Source organism: Phasianus colchicus, chromosome Z, assembly GCF_987193195.1.
Source record: "Phasianus colchicus chromosome Z, bPhaCol1.hap1.1, whole genome shotgun sequence".
In the NCBI taxonomy this organism is placed as follows: Eukaryota; Metazoa; Chordata; class Aves; order Galliformes; family Phasianidae; genus Phasianus; species Phasianus colchicus.
This window is the reverse complement of record NC_143476.1, coordinates 5983172-6002163: the sequence shown is the minus strand read 5'-3', so window position 1 is coordinate 6002163 and position 18992 is coordinate 5983172. Positions and strand designations below refer to the sequence as shown.

General features: G+C 53.8%; 1 protein-coding gene across 1 annotated transcript; it reads right to left on the bottom strand.

Moving 5' to 3' along the window:
- Positions 1-3396: 3396 nt before the first annotated feature.
- On the bottom strand, positions 3397-14071 carry LOC149912312 (maestro heat-like repeat-containing protein family member 2B). Its single transcript, XM_090131148.1, has 28 exons — positions 13915-14071; positions 13681-13779; positions 13370-13521; positions 12868-13011; positions 12242-12334; positions 11890-11959; positions 11661-11774; positions 11502-11575; positions 11064-11183; positions 10811-10918; positions 10462-10621; positions 10314-10354; positions 9936-10077; positions 9400-9452; positions 8960-9067; positions 8531-8656; positions 8227-8349; positions 7937-8092; positions 7596-7718; positions 7231-7310; positions 6752-6887; positions 6543-6635; positions 6072-6167; positions 5772-5895; positions 5483-5592; positions 4955-5107; positions 4544-4698; positions 3397-4400 (listed from the first exon to the last, which is right to left on the bottom strand). The coding sequence occupies exons 1-28, from the start codon at positions 14057-14059 to the stop codon at positions 4349-4351; spliced, it is 3150 nt and encodes a 1049-aa protein (XP_089987274.1). The 5' UTR covers positions 14060-14071; the 3' UTR covers positions 3397-4348.
- Positions 14072-18992: the final 4921 nt, after the last annotated feature.

Here is an 18992-nt window from a genome sequence, read left to right as displayed (position 1 = left end):
TGAGCATGGCACAGCAGGTAACAGATTGCTTTTCCTTGTGTGACACAGGAGCTCTTGACTTGACAGCTAGAGGGATGCAATAGCAAGAGCTGCAACCTCTGCCAGACATGGCAAAGGTGAGTGGGATGTTGTTTCAATTAGTGCTGATGTCAGGAAGGACTGTAAGGATGGAAAGGCTGTTGTTTGCCATGGGCAGGGAAACACATCTGGTTTTCATCTTCTCTTTCTCTTTGAGTGCCAGATAAACAGGGGAGAGTGTGCCCTCACCTTTTAACTCCCCTGCCCTCTGCTGCTGAGATGGAGAAATGTCCCAGCTTCTGGAAAAACATCAGGACAAAGATATGTTATAAAAATAAGTCCAGGCTGGCAGTCCTTGTGGGCATCAGCTGCTGGCATCTGCATTGCTGCTGACATGAGCATGGCACAGCAGGTAACAGATTGCTTTTCCTTGTGTGACACAGGAGCTCTTGACTTGACAGCTAGAGGGATGCAATAGACAGAGCTGCAACCTCTGCCAGACATGGCAAAGGTGAGTGGGATATTGTTTCAATTAGTGCTGATGTCAGGAAGGACTGTAAGGATGGAAAGGCTGGTGTTTGCCATGGGCAGGGAAACACATCTGGTTTTCATTTTCCCTTTCTCTTTGAGTGACAGATAAACAGGGAAAGTGTGCCCTCACCTTGGAACTCTCCTGCCGTCTGCTGCTCAGAGGGAGAAATGTCCAAGCTTCTAGAAGGACATCAGGACAAAGATATGTAATGAAAATAAGTCCAGGCTGGCAGTCCTTGTGGGCATCAGCTGCTGGCATCTGCGTTGCTGCTGCCATGAGCATGGCACAGCAGGTAAAAGATTGCTTTTCCTTGTGTGACACAGGAGCTCTTGAGTTCAAAGCTAGAGGGATGCAATAGAAAGAGCTGCAACCTCTGCCAGACATGGCAAAGGTGAGTGGGATGTTGTTTCAATTATTGCTGATGTCAGGAAGACTGTAAGGTTGGAAAGGCTGGTGTTTGCCATGGGCAGGGAAACACAACTGGTTTTCATTTTCTCTTTCTCTTTGAGTTCCAGAAAAAGAGGAGAGTGTGCCCTCACCTTGCAACTCTCCTGCCCTCTGCTGCTGAGAGGGAGAAATGTCCCAGCTTCTAGAAGGACATCAGGACAAAGATATGTAATGAAAATAAGTCCAGGCAGGCTGTCCTTGTGGGCATCAGCTGCTGGCATCTGCACTGCTGCTGCCATGAGCATGGCAAAGCAGGTAAAAGATTGCTTTTCCTTGTGTGACACAGGAGCTCTTGAGTTCAAAGCTAGAGGGATGCAATAGAAAGAGCTGCAACCTCTGCCAGACATGGCAAAGGTGTGTGGGATGTGGTTTCCATTGCTGCTGATGTCAGGAAGGACTGTAAGGATGCAAAGTCTGGTGTTTGCCATGGGCAGGGAAACACATCTGGTTTTCATTTTTTCTTAAGCTTTCAGTGCTAGATAAATAGAGGATAGTGTGCCCTCACCTTGAACTCTCCTGCCCTCTGCTTCTCAGAGGGAGATATGTCCCAGGTTTTAGAAGGACTTCTGGACGAAGCTATTTAATGAAAATCAGTCCTGTCTTGCTGTCCCTGTGGGCATCAGCTGCTGGCATCTGCATTGCTGTTGCCATGAGCATGGCACAGCAGGTAAAAGATTGCTTTTCCTTGTGTGAAACAGGCTCTGTTGACTTGAAAGCAAGACGGATGCAATAGAAAGAGCTGCAACCTCTGCCAGATATGGCAAAGTTGTGTGGGATATTCTTTGAATTAGTGCTAATGGCATGAAGGACTGTAAGGATGGAAAGTCTGGTGTTTGCCATGGGCAGGGAAACACATCTTGTTTTCATGTTCTCTTTGTTTTTGACTTCCACAGGCCAGGAGGAATCCTGGTTCCATCGACCATCTGCAAATTGTCTGTCACTTGGGAATTCACACGTTCTTATGGACCTTGAAAAACCACCTGACAGTTGGCCAATGTTTCAAACTAGAGAATCACAGACTGAAGAAGCACTCAGGTTTCAGAAGGTCCTACTGAGGTTTCATTTTGTGCCTCTCCTCCAGGCTGCATGACATCTATGGTATATTACCAGAGAGGGAAATAAATAATGTTGTGGATTAACTCAAAATTTAAGTGTTCCTGATATCTCCTCATAAGATGCCCATAATCAGTCAGCAAGTCCTGCAGTACTCCAGAAGAAACACTGCAGTTCATTTAATTCAGCCAATTATTCCGTGCACTCTGTTGCTACCAGGCTACTTGGTCCTCTACAGCTGCTGGTCTTCTGAAAAACATCAGTGTTTGGTTATTCATTTGGAAGCTCAGTGTTACATCCTGTAATCTCTCTAGATTTCTCCATGAGAATATGTAGAAATCTGTAAAGCTCTAAAGTGGACGATCGAGTAGTGAGCTGGACTGTGAACCAGCTAAAGGAAAGAAGCCAGAGAGTTTTGGTCAGTGGAACAGAGTGAGTCTAGTTGCTGATGACACAAAACTGTGAGTGGCTGACATGCCTGAAGGCTGTGCTGCCACCCAGCAAGACCTAGACAGGCTGGTGGGTTTGGCAGGGAGAAACGTAATGAAATATAACAAGGGCAAGTGCAGAGACTTGCGTCTGGGTAAGAACAGCACCCCAGGTACCAGAATAGGTTGGGGACTGATCTGTTGGAGAGCAGTGTAGGGGAAAGAGACTTGGGGGTCCCAGTGAACAGTGGGCTGACCGTGAGCCAGCATTGTGCCCTTGTGGCCAAGAAGACCGATGGCATCCTGGGGCAGACTAGAAGGGCTGTGATTAGCAGGTCGAAAGAGGTTCTCCTTCCCTTCTACTCTGCCCAGGTGACCAGAACTGGAGTATTGTGTCCAGTTCTGGGCCTCTCCGTTCACAAGAAGGACAGGGAACTGCTTGAGAGAGTCCAGTGCAGAACTTCTTTACGGTGGGGGCGACAGAACACTGGAACAGGCTGCCCAGAGAGGCTGGGGGGACTCCTTCTCTGGAGACATTCAAAACCTGTGTGGATGCGTTCCTGTATGACCTGATCTAGGTGTTCCTGCTAGGGCAGGGGGATTGGACTAGATGATCATACAGGGTTCCTTCCAATCCCCAACATTCGGTGATTCTGTGATTCCGTAACTGGTGTGGAGAAGAGATAGCAGCTATTAAAATGAAGACTTGGTAAAAAAAAACCCTTTTCACATCTTAGCCAGGATTCTGGTATTTAATTTATTTAAATAAATAATACATTTTTAAGCTCATCTTTTCTCTTCTCTTCATCTTCTATCCTCTTCTCTCCACTTCTCTCCTCTTCCTCTTCTCTCCACTTCCCCTTCCTTTTCTCTTCTCTCCTCTTCTCTTCCTCTCCTTTTCTCTTCCTCTCTTCTTCCTCTTCTCTTCCTCTTCTCTCCTCTCCTCTTCCTCTTCTCTCCTCTTCCTCTTCTCCTCCTCTTCTCTCCTTTTCCTCTTCTCTCCTCTTCCTCCTCTCCTCCTCCTTTTCTCTTCCTTCTCTCCTCTTCCTCTTCCTTTTCTCCACTCCTCTTCCTCTTCTCTCCTCTCCTCTTCCTCTCCTCTTCCTCTCCTCTTCTCTTCTCTCCTCCTCCTCTTCTCTCGTCTTCTTCCCTCCTCTTCCCCTTCTCTCCTCTTTCTCTTCCTCTTCTCCTCTCCTCTCTTTCCTCTTCCCTTCTCCTCTTCCCTTCCCTTCTCTTCCATTCCCTTCTTCCCTTCTCTTCCCTTCCCTTCCCCTCCTTTTCCTTCCCTTCTCCCTTTCCTTCTTCCCTCCCCTCTCCTTCTGCCCCCTCCCCTCTCCCCAATCTCCCCTCCCTTCTCCTCTTCTCCTCTCCTTTTAAATTTCCCTTTTTCATTCCCTTTCCCTCTCCTCTTCCCTCCTCTCCTCTCCTCTCTTTCCTCTTCCCCTTCCCTTCCTCACTTTTTTCCTCCCTTCTCCCTTCCCTTCTTACCTTCCTCTCCCCACCCACTCCCCTCACCCATTCCCCCTGCTTGTCCCCTCCCCTCCTCTCCTCTCAAATTTCCCTTTTGATTCCCTATTTCATTTCCCTTCCTCCTTGCCTTGCCTTGCCTTGCCTTGCCTTGCCTTGCCTTGCCTTGCCTTGCCTTCCCTTCCCTTCCCTTGCCTTCCCCTCCGTTTCCTTCCCTTCCCCTCCGTTTCCTTTCATTTTTCCTTTCCTTTCCTTTTTTGTTTCTTTCCCTTTCCTTTCTTTTCCTTTCCTTTTTTATTTCTTTCCCTATCTTTCTCTTTCTTTCCCTTTCTTTCCCTTTCCTCTTCCCATCTTTTCTTTCCTTTTCTTTTCTCTTTTTCTTTTTGCCTTTCTCTTCTTTGGTCTACTGGCTCCACCGTCGAAGACAGAACTCTCTCATTCTTCTCCACGTCTCACTAGAAAAAGGAGAGTCTCAAGTTGTGAGTGAGTTCTTTTCACCTCAAACAGACTTTGAGAGGGAAAAAGAAAAGCCGCTTTGTCCCGGGATCCCCAGCTACAAGTTTGACCGCAGCAACAGCAAAGGCAGGAGAGCAGATACCTGTCTGTGGGCCCAAGCAGCCGACGGAAGTTGTCGATCACGACTTCTGCGTGACAGCGGGTGAGGATGATCACCGCCTGGCACATGAAGGGCACGACTGCGCTCTGCTGCGTGGATGATGCGCAGCTGCGCAAGATGTACAGGATTAGTGGAACCTGAAAGAGGAAGGGGAGAAGGAACAACTTGCTGCATCCTTGACTCTGCAGGGAGTGACCGTGGACATTCAGCGCAGGAGCAGTGCCCACTCCCTTGACATGCTGTCAAGGCCTAAGCCTAAATGTCACGCCAGCCCCCCTGTCTAAGCCCTGGCTCTGCACTCAGGCTGTGCTTCTTTCGCACAAGAAGCAAATGGCACAAGGCATCATGCAACAGCCAGAAAAAGTCCAAGACACATGGAAGAAAGTCTCTTACGTCCCGACAGATGTCCTTTCTGTACATCTGCAGAAAGGTGATCATCCACTTCCCAGCAGCACGCACGCGCATTCCTTTGGCTTTCTTGAATGCCTCCTTGATGGCCATCATGAAGTCGACGGCGCGTTCCACGGGGAAGTTTCTGCAGACCATCTGCAGAGAAACGAGAAGCAGGAGAGATCCCATCACTGCTCTGCGGCAGCTCTTCAAAACATAAAGCAGTCTGGAGGGCACTCAGGCAGCCATCACAACGCTCCTGCTGTCCGTACCCTGCTATTTTTACGGAAGGCAGTTGAGCCTTCTCTCAGCTTCTCCACCCATGGCGTCTGCTTACATGCAAAGCCTACCTCCCAGCAGCCACAGTCACACATGCAAACAAACACACACAGTCAACATACACACAAATGCACATCATACAGTCAGCTCCTTGCACTGGGCACCTGAAGGCCAGACATAGCTGGGGGCAGCTTAGGGTCATGCAGAAGCCTACGCACTGAGATCCCACCGCCCCTTTTTGGGTCCACTTACCCTTGCGATTTTGGATGAGGTCTGGAACTGCAAGGTGGTGCTGCAGGCATGCAGCCCCTCGCACAGGCTCCTGATGTCTCCCATCTCGATGACTGTGTTGGTCTCCTTGGCTGGAAAGAGCACGGAGAGAAAAGGAAAGTCATGCTTCTGGAAACAGAACTGCTTTCCTTGGGGCAGAGACAGAGGACGGGGTGGGGACGAGAAGAGAGCTGCGCACAGTGCCTCTCCCTCCTGTAAACAGGGCCTAGGGGAGGAGAGAAGAGGGCTGGTGCACACCCATTCTACTTGCCTTGGATTCGGAGAAGGGAGCTCAGACAGGAGACAGCCAACTGGCGGGATGCGGGCATGGGGTCGCACGTCAGAGGCGCCAGCAATCCCACCAGGGAGCCAAAGTGCTTGCAGGCATCTCCTCTCTGCAGGGGCAAGAGGCAGGAAAAAAGCTGTAGGCAGCCCCAGCTCTCACTAGCTACTTCCAGCTGTGCCTTCCCCACACACGGTGACACAGCATGCACAGCTGGGCAGAGCTCGCCTTCCAGCTCAGGGGCAGCGGAGAGGGAGCAGGGGGCATGCGGTGGGGCTCTTTACTCACTTGAAGCTCTTCAGAAGCAGCCAGCAGCTGGGAGCAGGTCTGCAGGGCCCTCTTGCGCTCCCACACATCGTCTGAGGTGATTGATTTCTGCAGGACCTGGGGCAAGGCATCTGTCTCACTGCGGACATCTTTTCTTTCCTGCCACCCCTCTCCCTGTCCCTCCTTTTCCAGCACTTATCCTCAGGACCTGCTGCCCTGTGGCTCCATGCAGCCCCTCCCCTTCCCCCCCCCGCACAGCTGTCCCTGCTCTCTGCAGATGTTCCTGCCTCCTAAACTGGGAGCTGTGACCTGCCAGGGCTGGCTCCTGCCTTTCCCCCTGCAGGGCCCATTTCTCTGCCCGTTTCTGAGCTCACAGCGAGCTGGCATATCAGCAGGAGATTCATCCCCCGCTGACCATCCTCTCATTCGCCAGATCTCTGTCCCTGCTATCCACAGGCATCACACTTTCTCCCCTGCCCCACATGTACTCACTTGGACTATGTTCTGGAAGAAGTCACAGCTGGGCTCTGTCTCGAGCAGGACCACCATGAGCCGGCCCAGAGAGTTCAACGATGTTTGCTGAAGCTGAAAGCAGAAGAGGAGATTGAGGTGTGGCATCACGGCTGCTGCCAGAGCATAGGCTGTGTGTGCTGAGGTAGGGCTCCTGCTGAGAGGTGGCCGGGAAAGTTACGGCAGGTTACCTGCAGGTACTGCGCTGCGTGCTGTGACTTCCTGATCTTCAGCATCATCTTTGCTGAAGGGTGCGTCACGATGTTCTTGCAGCACAGAGTCAACATCTCCCGCATGTCCTTGTTTCCAAAAGTGGGCTTCAGCTTGCTGACAGGAGGAAAAAAGGAAGAGAAAGCAGAAAGGGCCTTTAGCAGCGCTCTCCAGACTGGTTCAGACAACATCCGAGGTTCTCCTAATCGACAGCTACAAAGTAAACACCCCCAGCTCCTGCTGCTGAGCACCGTCTTCAGTTCCAGCAGCGCCCACCTCCTCCCTGGCAGCAGTGAACCACCTCCCTCTCTGAAGGGAAGGAGACCCCTTCTCTTCCCCGCCACGGGACGGGAGCACCAGGGCCATTCTCTCCTCACCCCCTGCCCCCTCCAGGCCTTCGGAGCTACCCAGAAGGTGGAGCACCATCCTGTTTTGCAATCCCAGAGGCTCGCGCCCTTACCTCAACTGCTCCAGGGCCAGAACCACCTTGAGGGGCACTGGGGAGACAGGGGCGCCCAAGTAATACTTCTTCAGCAAGTCCTGCAAGTCCCAGAGAGACACCGTCAAAGCGGGCAAGAAGCACGCGAGAGCTGTTCCACCCAGCCCAGAGACAGACACAACTGCCACGCGCCAGCCCCATCACTCCCACATTTCCCACTGCAGGATGCAGCAGCTCCACAGCTGCTGGACCTAGCCCGCTGCACAGCTGCTGCCTGCCAGCACCTGAGGCTCCCACCAGCTGGAGACGTGTGTGCCTCCAGGGAAGCGAGCCTCGTGTCACAGCCCAAAACTCCACTGCAGGCAGCTCTGGCTCTAGGCACTCACCATCAGGATCTCCAGCAGCTTGCCCTTCAAGGAGGGGTTAAGGCTGGCGGAATCACCCACGGTTTGGAAGGCAGAGCTGGAGTCGGTGATGCTCTGCACCAGTGCAAGGTTGTTCCGCAAGTCCTGAGACCCAAGAGAGAAGAACATACTGTGAACTGCGGGAAGGGCCGAGGGCTGCAAGGGGGACACGTGGGGGCGATGCTAAGGGAAGGGCTTGGGTCTTCATCTGGGCACAAACCGTTCCCCAGGGGACCTTCAGAAAGAGAAGGCCCATCTCAGCATCTCCCCAGAGGAGGGGCTGCGGCTGGGCACAGACACCCTGGCACGTTTCAAGCTCTCACCTGGCAGCTGCAGCTGTACAGCAGCAGGATGTTGCCCACAATGTCTACCTCCAGGCGGGCGAGCAGCTGCTCCTTGCTGGCACGCAGTGCCAAGCTGCCATAGGCGAGCATGAGAGCACTGCGTGTGGCATGAGCTCTCGTGCTGTCCAGCTCCATCTGTGTGTGGAGAAGTGCTTTGAGACCTTGCTCAGCGGCCCCCAGTGCCCGACAGTGCAGCTGGGCTCCCAAGGCAGGAGCTGCTGTGAAAATAAGGCAGAAGAAAGCCAAGGTGGAAACCCGTAACGCTTTACCTTCTTGCTCCTGGCAATCCTTCCATTCCGGCCCTTGCACAGCCTGGACGAAAACATGATGAGTGTGTCCAGGACTGGATGGAAGTTGCCCTCAGCAGCATGGCTGACAAGAGAGATCATTCCCTGCACAAAAGAACAAGGGGCAGTTGGCGCAGGCATGACCTTACTGGTGCAGCCAAGCACAGTGGCTGGGCCAGTCCTCGCCTGAGGGAAACAGCAGCAGTGAGGAGATCAGAAAGGTCTGGAGCAGGGCTAGAAGACAGACTGGGGACGCTCACAGAAGCTGCAGGAGGGGAGAGCTCACCTGGGCCTCAGAGGGCTCCTCCGCGTTTGCTTCCGTCAGATGTTGCAGCAGCTTCTCTTGGACGTGAATGTGGAGGACTGCCTTACAGGCTCCCAGCACTGTCCCCAGCGCCTTGTACAGGAAAGGCTGCATGGGAAGGGAAGGGAAGGGACGGAAAAGGAAGTCAGAATCTGAGATGTAGCAGCAGCCTGACCTGTTGGCAGAGGACCAGGTGGGAAGGGAGCACCCACGCTCCCTGGGAGTCGCTGAGAGCAGCCGCAGGCCGAGCTTTAGCCGGTCCCCGGGCAGCTTGCAGGGAAAGGCCCTCTGGGGGATGTGGGCTGGGGAAGCAGCATGAGCGGGACGAGTGGGCAGAGCACCAGCCGCAGCCCCAGCCCCAGTTGGACACCTGCAGCTGCACCGCTGGGTAGAGCCCGGGGGAAAACCCACCTTTTCTGCAGAGCTGCTGGCAGAGCTGCCCAGCCAGCGGCTCAGCTCACAGCTCAGGCCCTTTGTCCAGGCGTCATCCTCCATCGTCTCCAGAGAAGCCCTCAGAAACTGTTGGAGAACAGAAGAAGCCAATGTTCCCTTGCCCTTTGCCTCTTCCCCCATTTCCAAGTTGCTGCAGCCTTCTGGGGAGAGGTGTCTGGAAGAACAGGCCCTCTCTCAGCTGCCCCCAGCATCCCCTCCATTAAAGCCACCTGCAGCTCTTCTCCTAAGAGCCGCCTTGGGCTTGGGACGAATGGGAAGAGGCAGTGCTGCAAAGGCATGCGGCCGCTCTGCAGCAGCATTTTAGAGGTTGTTCCTGTTCTGCGGGGGCTCATATGAGAGCAGGTCACCTTTAGGCAGGCAAGCACTGCTCTGCACCACGCCTCCTGGCAATGCTGTACCTTTAGTAGATGGTGCTCCCACTCTGCAGTGTCCGGGAAGCTCTCCGATTTCCCTGCACAGCAATAGGAAGCAAAAGACCTTTGCTTGGGATCAAGCCACAAAAGAGCTGCCGCAAACCTGGTTTGGCCTGGGCACTGGGCAAAGCTGGGACCTGCGCCCCCTCCACAATGACCTGTCCCTCCCCACAAACACTTTCCCAGTAGGAACACAGAACTGCTCCAGGACTGCTGCCTGAGAGGAGGTGAAGGGCCCTTCCATCTCCTGGAATGGGTAGACCCCAGGGGGAAAGGTCCCTGGGCCTCAGTGCCGTATCCCTGAAATGGGAACTGCAGTAGAGCAAGCAGTGGGCCACAGGTTGTATTTTCATCCCTCCCCTCCCTTCCCCACCCCTCCCTTTCCTTCCCTTCCCTTCCTTTCCCTTCCCCTCCCTTCCCTTCCCTTTCCTTACCCAACTGTCCCCTCCCCTCCCCTCCCCTCCCCTCCCTTTCCCCTCCCCTTCCCTTCTTCCGCCTCCCCCTGTCCACCAGCACTTTACCTTCAAGGCACTGCAGCAGCAGGGGGATCTCAGCTGCCCACATGGCCCCCACAGCTCTGTGGATCCTGCTGTGGAGGTTTCGCATGAGCAGCAAGGCAGCAGCTTGGAGTTCGCTGCCTGCAAAAGGGCTCCCTGCCACCACCTGAGCGAGAGCAAGGAGAAGCAGGGTCACTTCTGCAGCAAGAGCAGCGGCTTCTCCCCGGAGGGAAGCAGCTTGGCTCTGCCCTGGCGGGCAAGGAGCAACCAACAACTTTTCCCATGGTGCTGCGAGCCTGGGAAGAGAATGGCAGCCCCGGGGCTCAGGTGGACACTGGCGCTCTCGGCCATGCTGCTTCCTCCTCGGGGCTTGTGACACCGGCCCCTGGAGCATCTACTCACCAACAGGCGCACCAGCAGCGTCTGGGGAGTCAGCAGGGGGCCTGCGGGGAGAAAGGTGTGCTGAGTGCCCTGCCACATGTCCCTCCGCTGTCCCTTCTGGGTGCTAATACGGGTCAGCAGAGCTCCCTGGGGGAGTTTCTGCTCCTACCTTGAAACACGGAGCTGAGGAAGTGTGGATCCAGCTCTCCTACCTCCCGCGCTGCCAGGTCCTCTCTCTCAGCCAGGCTTTGGATGCAGCGGGAGATCGGGATCAGCATGCCCGTGTACTGAGCTGGAACCACATAGAGCAGCAGCCGCGGCCACAGGAGCTGTAGGGAACGAAGCAGTTGAGCGTGTCAGCATTCCTGCCTCCGCTCAGAGATGAAGAGGACTCTGTGAATTTCCCTGACTTTTGTGTGCTTCAGAGCACGCTGGAGGAGAGACCTGGGGTGCTGCAATGGGACAAGGAACACGTGGTACGAAGGTGAGGAGCGGCAGCAGGGCAGAGTGTGACTTACTTTGGTCATCCCTCTCACTGAGAAATCCAGCGATCCCAGGATGCTCATGCACTGCTCTTGCAGAGCTCCTTCTTCCAGGGCCTCCTGGGCAGAAAGGACTCCAGTTGCCTGCACAACATTGTTGTTGAAACACCAGTTACTCTCAGTTCTCAGGAGCCTCTCAGCTGGCTCAGGTGTGGTCCCACTGGTGCTTCTGTGCCAGCCTTTGAGCAGCAAAGGCCTTCCAAAAGAAGATGCAGCCCCCTGTCCTTACCCTTCTTCCCGTGCTGCGGCTGAACTCATTGAAGATATGCCCCACTACGTCCCAGGATGAGCAGCTCTGGGCATCGGTGCTGAGCAGGTCCCCGATGAAACGCAGAATGGCCTTCCTCACCTGCCAGGGGTCAGTTATGGGTTTGATTTTCCAGGTCAGAAGGCAAAGGGAAGCTACGTGCTCATTGGGACAGCCCTTTGGGCACGAGCAGAGACAGCGAGAGCAGAGGACAAGCCTTGGCTCTTGAGGTGAGGGCCAGGCCATAGCACCAGGCGGTGCGCCTTCCAAGTGCAGCACAGGGACCTGCCTGCTCCACTCTGCCTGCTCTCCCCACAGGAGCCATCGCAACCCCGTGGTCAATGCCCCAGCACCTGTCTAGTCACCCCAGCCCTGCCCGTCACCACTCCGACAGAGCTTTCTTTTCCCAAAGCAGCTCACCTGGATCCTGGGGTCGCTGCACACGCACTGCAAAGCCTCTGCGACCTGGGGCAGCTTCTCCGTCATCACAGGCTCTGCAAGAGATGTGCAGAAGCATGCATGGAGACACAACCCTGATGGCAAAAGGGATCCCTGGAAATAGCAACCCATGGTACTGACCATCAGAGCAAGCTAGAGCACTGAGCAGACCCAGGGCTGCCACGCGTCCAGCCTCCCTCTCATTGCCCAGCTGCAACCGCAGAAACAGGACTGCTTCCTCTGGGCAGATCCGGGCTGCAGAGAGAAAATCCCGTGCTGTGTTAGCAAGAAACACATGCCCATTCCTGAGGTTGGCGAGAAAAGTTTTGGCCAGGGCACTGCCAAGCATTGCCAAAGCTCCTCTCCTTACCCTGCAGCAGGATGCAGCGGGTCAGCTCTGTGCTATCAGCCTCGCTGTGCTGCCTGGTGTCATCAGAGAGCTGTGGGAACAAGGTCCGTTTTAGAAAATCGCATCAGCACTGAGGACAGGAAAGAAACTGTGCTTCCAGCTCTCGTCTCCCTGGGCACTCTCAGGGAGAGGACATGCAGACAAAACCCGGCCTGCCCCACAGCATCCCTGGGGGCACACGCATGGCTCTGGAGGAGCCTCAGGCATGCAGGAGCTACAGCTGAGCACCTGTCAGAGGCTCAGAGCTCTGCAGTCCTCCTGAGACTTGGACAAGAGGGAAACTGCTGTGGGTGCAAGGATAGGCTCCCCTTACCTGGTAGAACATGGCACTGGTAATGGCCAGAAACTTGTCCTTGGGGATGACAGTCTGAACTCCCTCTAAGGCCTCCAGGAAGATAGTGAGGCTCTGTAAGAGACCAGGAGAGGAAAAAAGCGCTGAAGCCACATCTAGCCACTTGGGAGCGGAGAAACTGTTTTCCAATGGTTTCTCCACTGGGGGAAGCTCCTGCACACTGTTTGGCATTCTTGTTTGTCCCCCAACTCTCAGCAGCACCCAAAGTCTCTCTGCTTTCAACCGAGCCCTGTTGGCATCGTTTGCAAGCATTTCCCACCCAGCATCCCTCTTCTCCCTCATCAGATGCAACTAAACGTGGTCTGCCTGGTTGTTAGCACAGAGCTCCTCAGGCACTCAGAGCCCCACGGTGGTGGTTGTGAAGCCTCCCATCCCCAGAAGATGGGCCCCACTGACTCTTGGCTCCCTCCTGGTTCCTGTCCCCATTGTTCTTCCCTTGACGGAAGAGCTCAGGAAGCCTCAGACCTCCCTTGATCACCTGTTCCTTCTTTCTCCAAGGGTTCCCCACCTCCTCCCCGCATCCCCCTGACCCCTCGTGGCATTTGCATGGGCCCCACATCCACGCTGAGCCCTGCACAACATCTCACCTTGGTCACTCTGCAGATGTCTTGGACCTCCTGATACGGGCGCACGAGCCAGAGGAGCTGCTCCCAGACGTGCTCTCGGTGCAGCTCCTCTTGCAGGAGGACAGCCATCATGGCAGTCACAGCCCCGAAGACGGCCTGCTTGTCCTGCAGAGGGATGGCAGAGGCCCGGCATCAAAGACTGAAGGTCTGCCCTTCCGACAGAGAGGGCTTTTTCTTTTCCTTCCCCTTCCCCATACCCCCTTGCCCAGCAGGAGATGAGCTCGCTCTGGACAGCAGGGAGATTTTCCCCACACCCTCGTCCCCAGCACTCCCTGCCACAGTGCTGTGATATGCAGCTGCTTCCTGGCACGGAGATGCAGCCCCGAGCGCAGTTTGGGGCCCTTTGCAGAGCCAGCCCACTCCCTCTCATCACCCCTCTGCTCTCAGCCCACTGGGCACAGACAGAGCTGCTGACACGGAGGTCCCTGCTGCCATCCTGGGCTGGGAATGCAGCAGTGCTCACCTCTTCCTCCTTGCAGTCCTGCCAGTTTGTCAGCATGGAGAAGAAGAGCAGGTGCAGATTCTCATAGATTTGTTCTTTCTGCACAGCAGGCCGGGGGCATTGCTTTCCAGAGCAGAAGTGAACCTGGACTCCTTCTGACCATTGTTTCACAACTGAGAAAACAAAATGAAACAACAAAATAAACGAAGAATTAATTTTAAAAGAAAAAACAAACAAAACCAAACCAACAAGAGAAAAGGGAGCATGTGAGAGTCTGCAGGGCAGGATGCAAGGGCTGTCCTGAGACCCCCTGCTCTGGAGCCAGCACTCACCAGCACAAGCGAGGCGCAGGGTCCGGCCGCTCCTCACCTGGCCCACCACACTGCGCAGGCCAGCCAGCATCAGCCACGTGAAGGGGATGCACTGTGGAGCTGCAGAGGAGAAGGAGACGTCCACAGTCAGAGCCCTGGCAGCAACAGAGGAGGGGGCGAAGCCCTGCATCCCCCAGAGAGGAAAGACCCCTTTCCCCCGTTGTCATAGGTGTAGGGTGGCTGAGAGCACTCTACCGTAGATGCCGAACAGTTTGCTGAGGGTGATGAGCACGAAATCCTTGGGTCTCTCCCCGATGGCCTTCAGCTGGCCCTGGAGCTCAGCCATCACCAAGCTGAAATGCATCCGGGCCAGAGCCACCAGGACGTTGCTGGCAGCCATCCTCACGTTGTCCCTGACACCCTGAAAAGGAGTCACTGGTGACACACCGTCCAGGAGACTGCCTGAGACCCTGGGAAGGGCTGAGCCACCGCCGTCCACCAGCACAACACCAGCACGGGCAGCGGCTCCCTTTGCCTTTGGCTGTAACCCCTCACCTGGGCTGCCGTCAGGTCCCGGGACACCTCTGCCAGCAGCCGGTTCACCACTCCGCACGGCGGGCGGCTGTCGTCTTCCCACAGGGCGCCCTCCAGCTCGCGGTACACCTGTGCTCGATCACCCTGGGGACAGGGACCAGTCATGCTTTGCTTTGCCCTTGCTCTCGGGGAGCCGCCCACTGCCACCCATCACCGTGCCGGTGTGGTGCCGCGGCCCGGCACCCACAGGACCACGGCACTGCGCCACGGCAAGGATTCACGGCCGGACGTCCCCAGCTCACCTCCCGGTCTTGCAGGCGCTGTTGCAGCACAGTCACAGCGGAGACAGGGACAGGGCTCGGCACCCTGCTTCTCTCCCTGCGACGCGTACGTCTGGGCACGCAGCCCACACAGGCAAAGAGACCTGGAAGCAAAGAGCGGAGCAGCTGCCGCCGGTGTCGCTCGGAGCCAGGGCCGAGCATCCGGCCGGCTCTGGGAGGAACGCTCCTCCAGCCCCACGGTTGGCGGGGACGGGGGAGGGAGCTTTCCCCTTGCTGGGGTGCCGGGGAAACCACGGCGGGCAGCTGCGCTCAGCAGAGCGAGGACGGTGCTGCCGGCGCGGCCTGAACTGACTCTGGAGGCACACGTGCGCTCGGGCGGCGTCACGGCGTGCGGAGAGGTGGAGGGACTCACCTCGAAGGGCTCTCAGCCGCTCCATGACAGCAGGAAATCTCCAGGTAGACGCAACGCTCTCTCTGGTTCCGCTTCCTGCGGGTCCCACAAGCGGACTGAGCCACCGCTCCCACCGCTGCCACGAGGGCGCACGAGGTACCACTGTGACATCACAGCGCAGTGTCACCTCACAGGGAATGGCTGGGGACCAGGCAGCACGCAGGGCAGCCCTGCAGGCCCCCAAACGCAGCATGTTCTGTGATGCACTCGGCTCTGGGGTTCCGGTTCCATGCGGAATTCCTTCCATGAAGTTGTAATAAAGACATTTTACTGGCTTAATAAATAGGACCTGAACTGGTAAAGTACTTCACGAGGGCTTAATTTTAAGATTTAGGTCTCAGAAGGAGCCCTTGCTTACCAAACACCAGCAGTTTAGCAGTACTGGTGCACCAGCACATTAGCACTATCCTAATGGATACCACGGTTACTGTAGAAATTCCCTGTCTCACTCTAGAAACTAAAACATACTCCTGGATGATTACAATAATTTTCTGTCCATTCTGATGCTCTGAAACAATAAATGTGCATAGCTCAATTACATTTGACGCATAGAATGTCAGCAATCAACATAGTTTAATAACTTTTCTAAGAGTGAAGGGATTTTCACTACTTTTGAAAAGAATCCATAATTGCACGCTCACTCGTGCAAAATGAGTTCATCTTGTTAGAGAGTGGTTCTTACTGGAATGAAATGCGCCGTGCTAAGTAAACAGCTACAGTCAGATTGGCACAAAACCCAAACACATTCCAAGGAGAAATGTTTATAACAAATAAAATGAAATGAACACATCTTACGAGTGCTTTTAGAAACGTGCTCCTGTTACTCGTTACAAAACAAATGGCTGCAACATACTTAAAGTGAAGGAAAACACCAAACAAATAAGGCAGGAACAGGCTCAAAGTGAATGCGTTGTCAAATGAGCAAGAAGAAAAACTATGAAAAATCAGGCATGCTTCAGCAGGAAGGTATTTGTGAAGAAAATGCTGCCAAATATAAGGCACGTATTTATTCTGCGCTGAGTAACTGAAGAGCCGCATCTACTTCACGGAGATGTGCTGCCAGAGCTGCACAGTCAGCACAGAGTTTGAAAGCAGAATGCATGTCTCTGAAGACAGGTATGCAAAGCCATAAAACCAATGGCTGAATGATGCAGAACAGCATCTCTAAAAGCATCTCACCTTTCTGGAATGGCTGCTGTTCCTATGTGATATGGGTTCTTTCAAACTGCACGTCAGACCTGACACCTCTGTGTGAGCTCCCAACCCAGTTCTGAAAGACAACACTGAACATTTTGGGTGGGCTTTGGCTTGCAATGTGTACTTTCTCTCTGTGAGCTAAGCCCCCATTATGGTCTGCATAGACGTAATCAAAACAACTGCAGCCTGAAGAGGAGTTCAGCCCATCCTATCTCTGGATAGCTAAACATCTCACAGGCTCCATAGGCTGCACTGCTGTATAGGCAAATGGATACAGTGAAATAAAGGAGACTGCTTAACAGAATTGGAAACTCCACTGCACTGCCTTTTATTACTTGGTCTTATCATTCTGTCTGTTTGGAAAAGGGGAGCTGTATCTTTAGGAAGCCTTGACCTGGTCCAGTTGAAACGTGTAATTCCCAGAGGCTCATCAGAACAACACATCATGGTACAAGGTGGTGTAAATGTCCAGCTGAACCCAGCCCCAAAGCTTTCTCTGCAGGAATGCGATTGATGTTGGTGTGGAGCTGCGACAGCCAACTCACAGCCCATGAAAGGACATCTTGTTAATGCTCCAGAAGAGGGGAAAGATAAATAGCTCTCTAAGTTCTGTACTTCATGTACCAGCCACAGTTACGGCTCTTCATAAATATTTTCAGAGAGACATCAATCAGAAATGCCACTTTATTTCTTCCCACACCTGAACCTGTGAGGTTTTATTTTGGGAAATTAAATCTACCTACTGCACACAGACAGACTGTTCCCTGGATACCACGGAATGAACGCAGTAAAGTGATCTCTGGGCTGTGCCAGGGCTGGGAACGCTCTCCGACGTGTGCATCCTCTTGCCCTTACAGGACAGAAGAGCCTGAAACGCTGGAAGGCAAACTGAACAGCTCTGAATATTTGACAGCCACCTTTGTTCGTATCTCACCCTTCTGCAGTGTTGATCTTACAGGCACTGGGCATGAAGTACGAATTGCAGAACACAGGTTTCCTCTTCCTCCATTCAGCATGTGCTGTGCTGCAGAGCTACGGAATCTTTCCATCTGTCGGCCGGGTCAGATATATTGTAAAAGGTTTCTTGGGCTTGGCTACAAATGTTGCCCTGATCTGTTGGACTCGTCCATCAGTACAAGTGCTTACAAAGCACACGGAGGATACGAGGCCTTGCAGAAATTGAGTAAAACGTGGAATCATACGAGGAACAAACATCAGAGTTGCAGCAGCACACAAAAGAGCTATTTGTGTCAGCTGCTTTCCCCACCCAGGAAGTCCCAGTGTGAGCCAGGATCCGGATGGGAATTCTTCAGTGGAGGTTGTGGTGTTGATGAACAGCCACACAGCATCACACTTCAGCCAGTTCACCAAAAGCCCATCCAGTCCAATTGGACAAGATGTGGACTGGCCACGTAATGTTTGCTAAGATGGCTGAGTGTCCTGAGAACTCTCCACTTGAGCATTGCCAAAGCAACTCAAATGCTGGCAGATGTAAATACTAATTTGACAAGACCACAGAACTTGTCACAGGACAGCGTGTGCAGGACAGCCCTCAGCACAAACCAGCAGAGGTAATCCCAGAGACACACACATCTCTCACCAAAACTTAGGCACTTTCCAACAGCAAGGAGTTTTGTATACCTATAGGTTTTAATGACTCTGGAAGTCCCCTAATTACAGCAGTCGTTCTCTCAGGATCAGCGGGCATCATCAGAGGTGATTCATGCTGTGGCTGCAGCTTTCTATCACACATCACACAAATAAGACATCTCCACTTTTCATGCTGGCGATGCTGTCACTCATTTTTCAATGCAACGAAAGACCTACACCAAGGGAGGAGGGGGTGCACGTATTCAAAAGCCCAGGCAACTCCTTACCTCCCCCCAGGGAGGCACACAACACCGATTAAACAAATGCAAATGCTCCAGTCACTCTTCCCTTTCTCTGAGGGAAGCACACAAACGCTTCCAATTTCACACTGAAGTTAGAGATACTTAAATCACCAAATGCAGAGAGGTCTTCCCAAGGAGGCACATACATATTCTACATTAATTCATGAGAGGTATGCACACAAACAGCAAAGTTTCAGAATACGGAGCAGTCTTCCTGGAGAAGGACTCACGTGGAAGTGCTCAAAGATATCGCTCCTTGCAGCTCCAGGAGGGACGCACAGGAACCTTTCAGGCTGTGTCTGGAAGGACAGCACTCACGGTGGGTTCCTGCCTTCCACTACGCCTTAAATAAATGTCTCGCTCCCATTTATAGGAGGGAGAGGAGGTTCTTTTAGTATCTGTGTACCCGGCGTGAGATTAAGAAAACAACGGTTCCAATGCTGGTCCAACCAGTTGATTGCAAATCTTAATTAGGGAGATGGGGAAGGGGAGGACGGACGCTGTTCTGAATTGACGTAATGGGAAGGGAAGGAGGGTGAGGAAAGACAGGAAAGAAGCAGCACGGAGTCTTTATAGGAAGCAAGAGGGAGATAGTCACCACCACGGATCCGGCGCGGTTCGTAGTTCAGCCACTGATCTTCAGTAGCAGTGGGTCGTCGGGTGTTGCTGTTCTGTTGACAGTGATGGCAACAGTGACCAATGATGGCCCCTTTTCAGTGCTTTCCAAGTGGTCGAGTCAGCTGTCTTTGGAGTGACAGCTCAAATCCACAGTGGTCGAGTCAGCTCTCCTTGCAGTGGCAGATTCTGTCTCTGGGATCTCAGCAGCACCTCCTTGGTTCCCATCTTCCGGGCCTTGCCAGCAGATAAGAGGGAGCAGGGATGCCCACCTGCATCCTGTTTTCACAGGACACGAAGGTATCATTCCCAGCTTTCCCAGACCGAGCTGGAGCTATTTAGTCACAGGCAGATCTCCAGTAA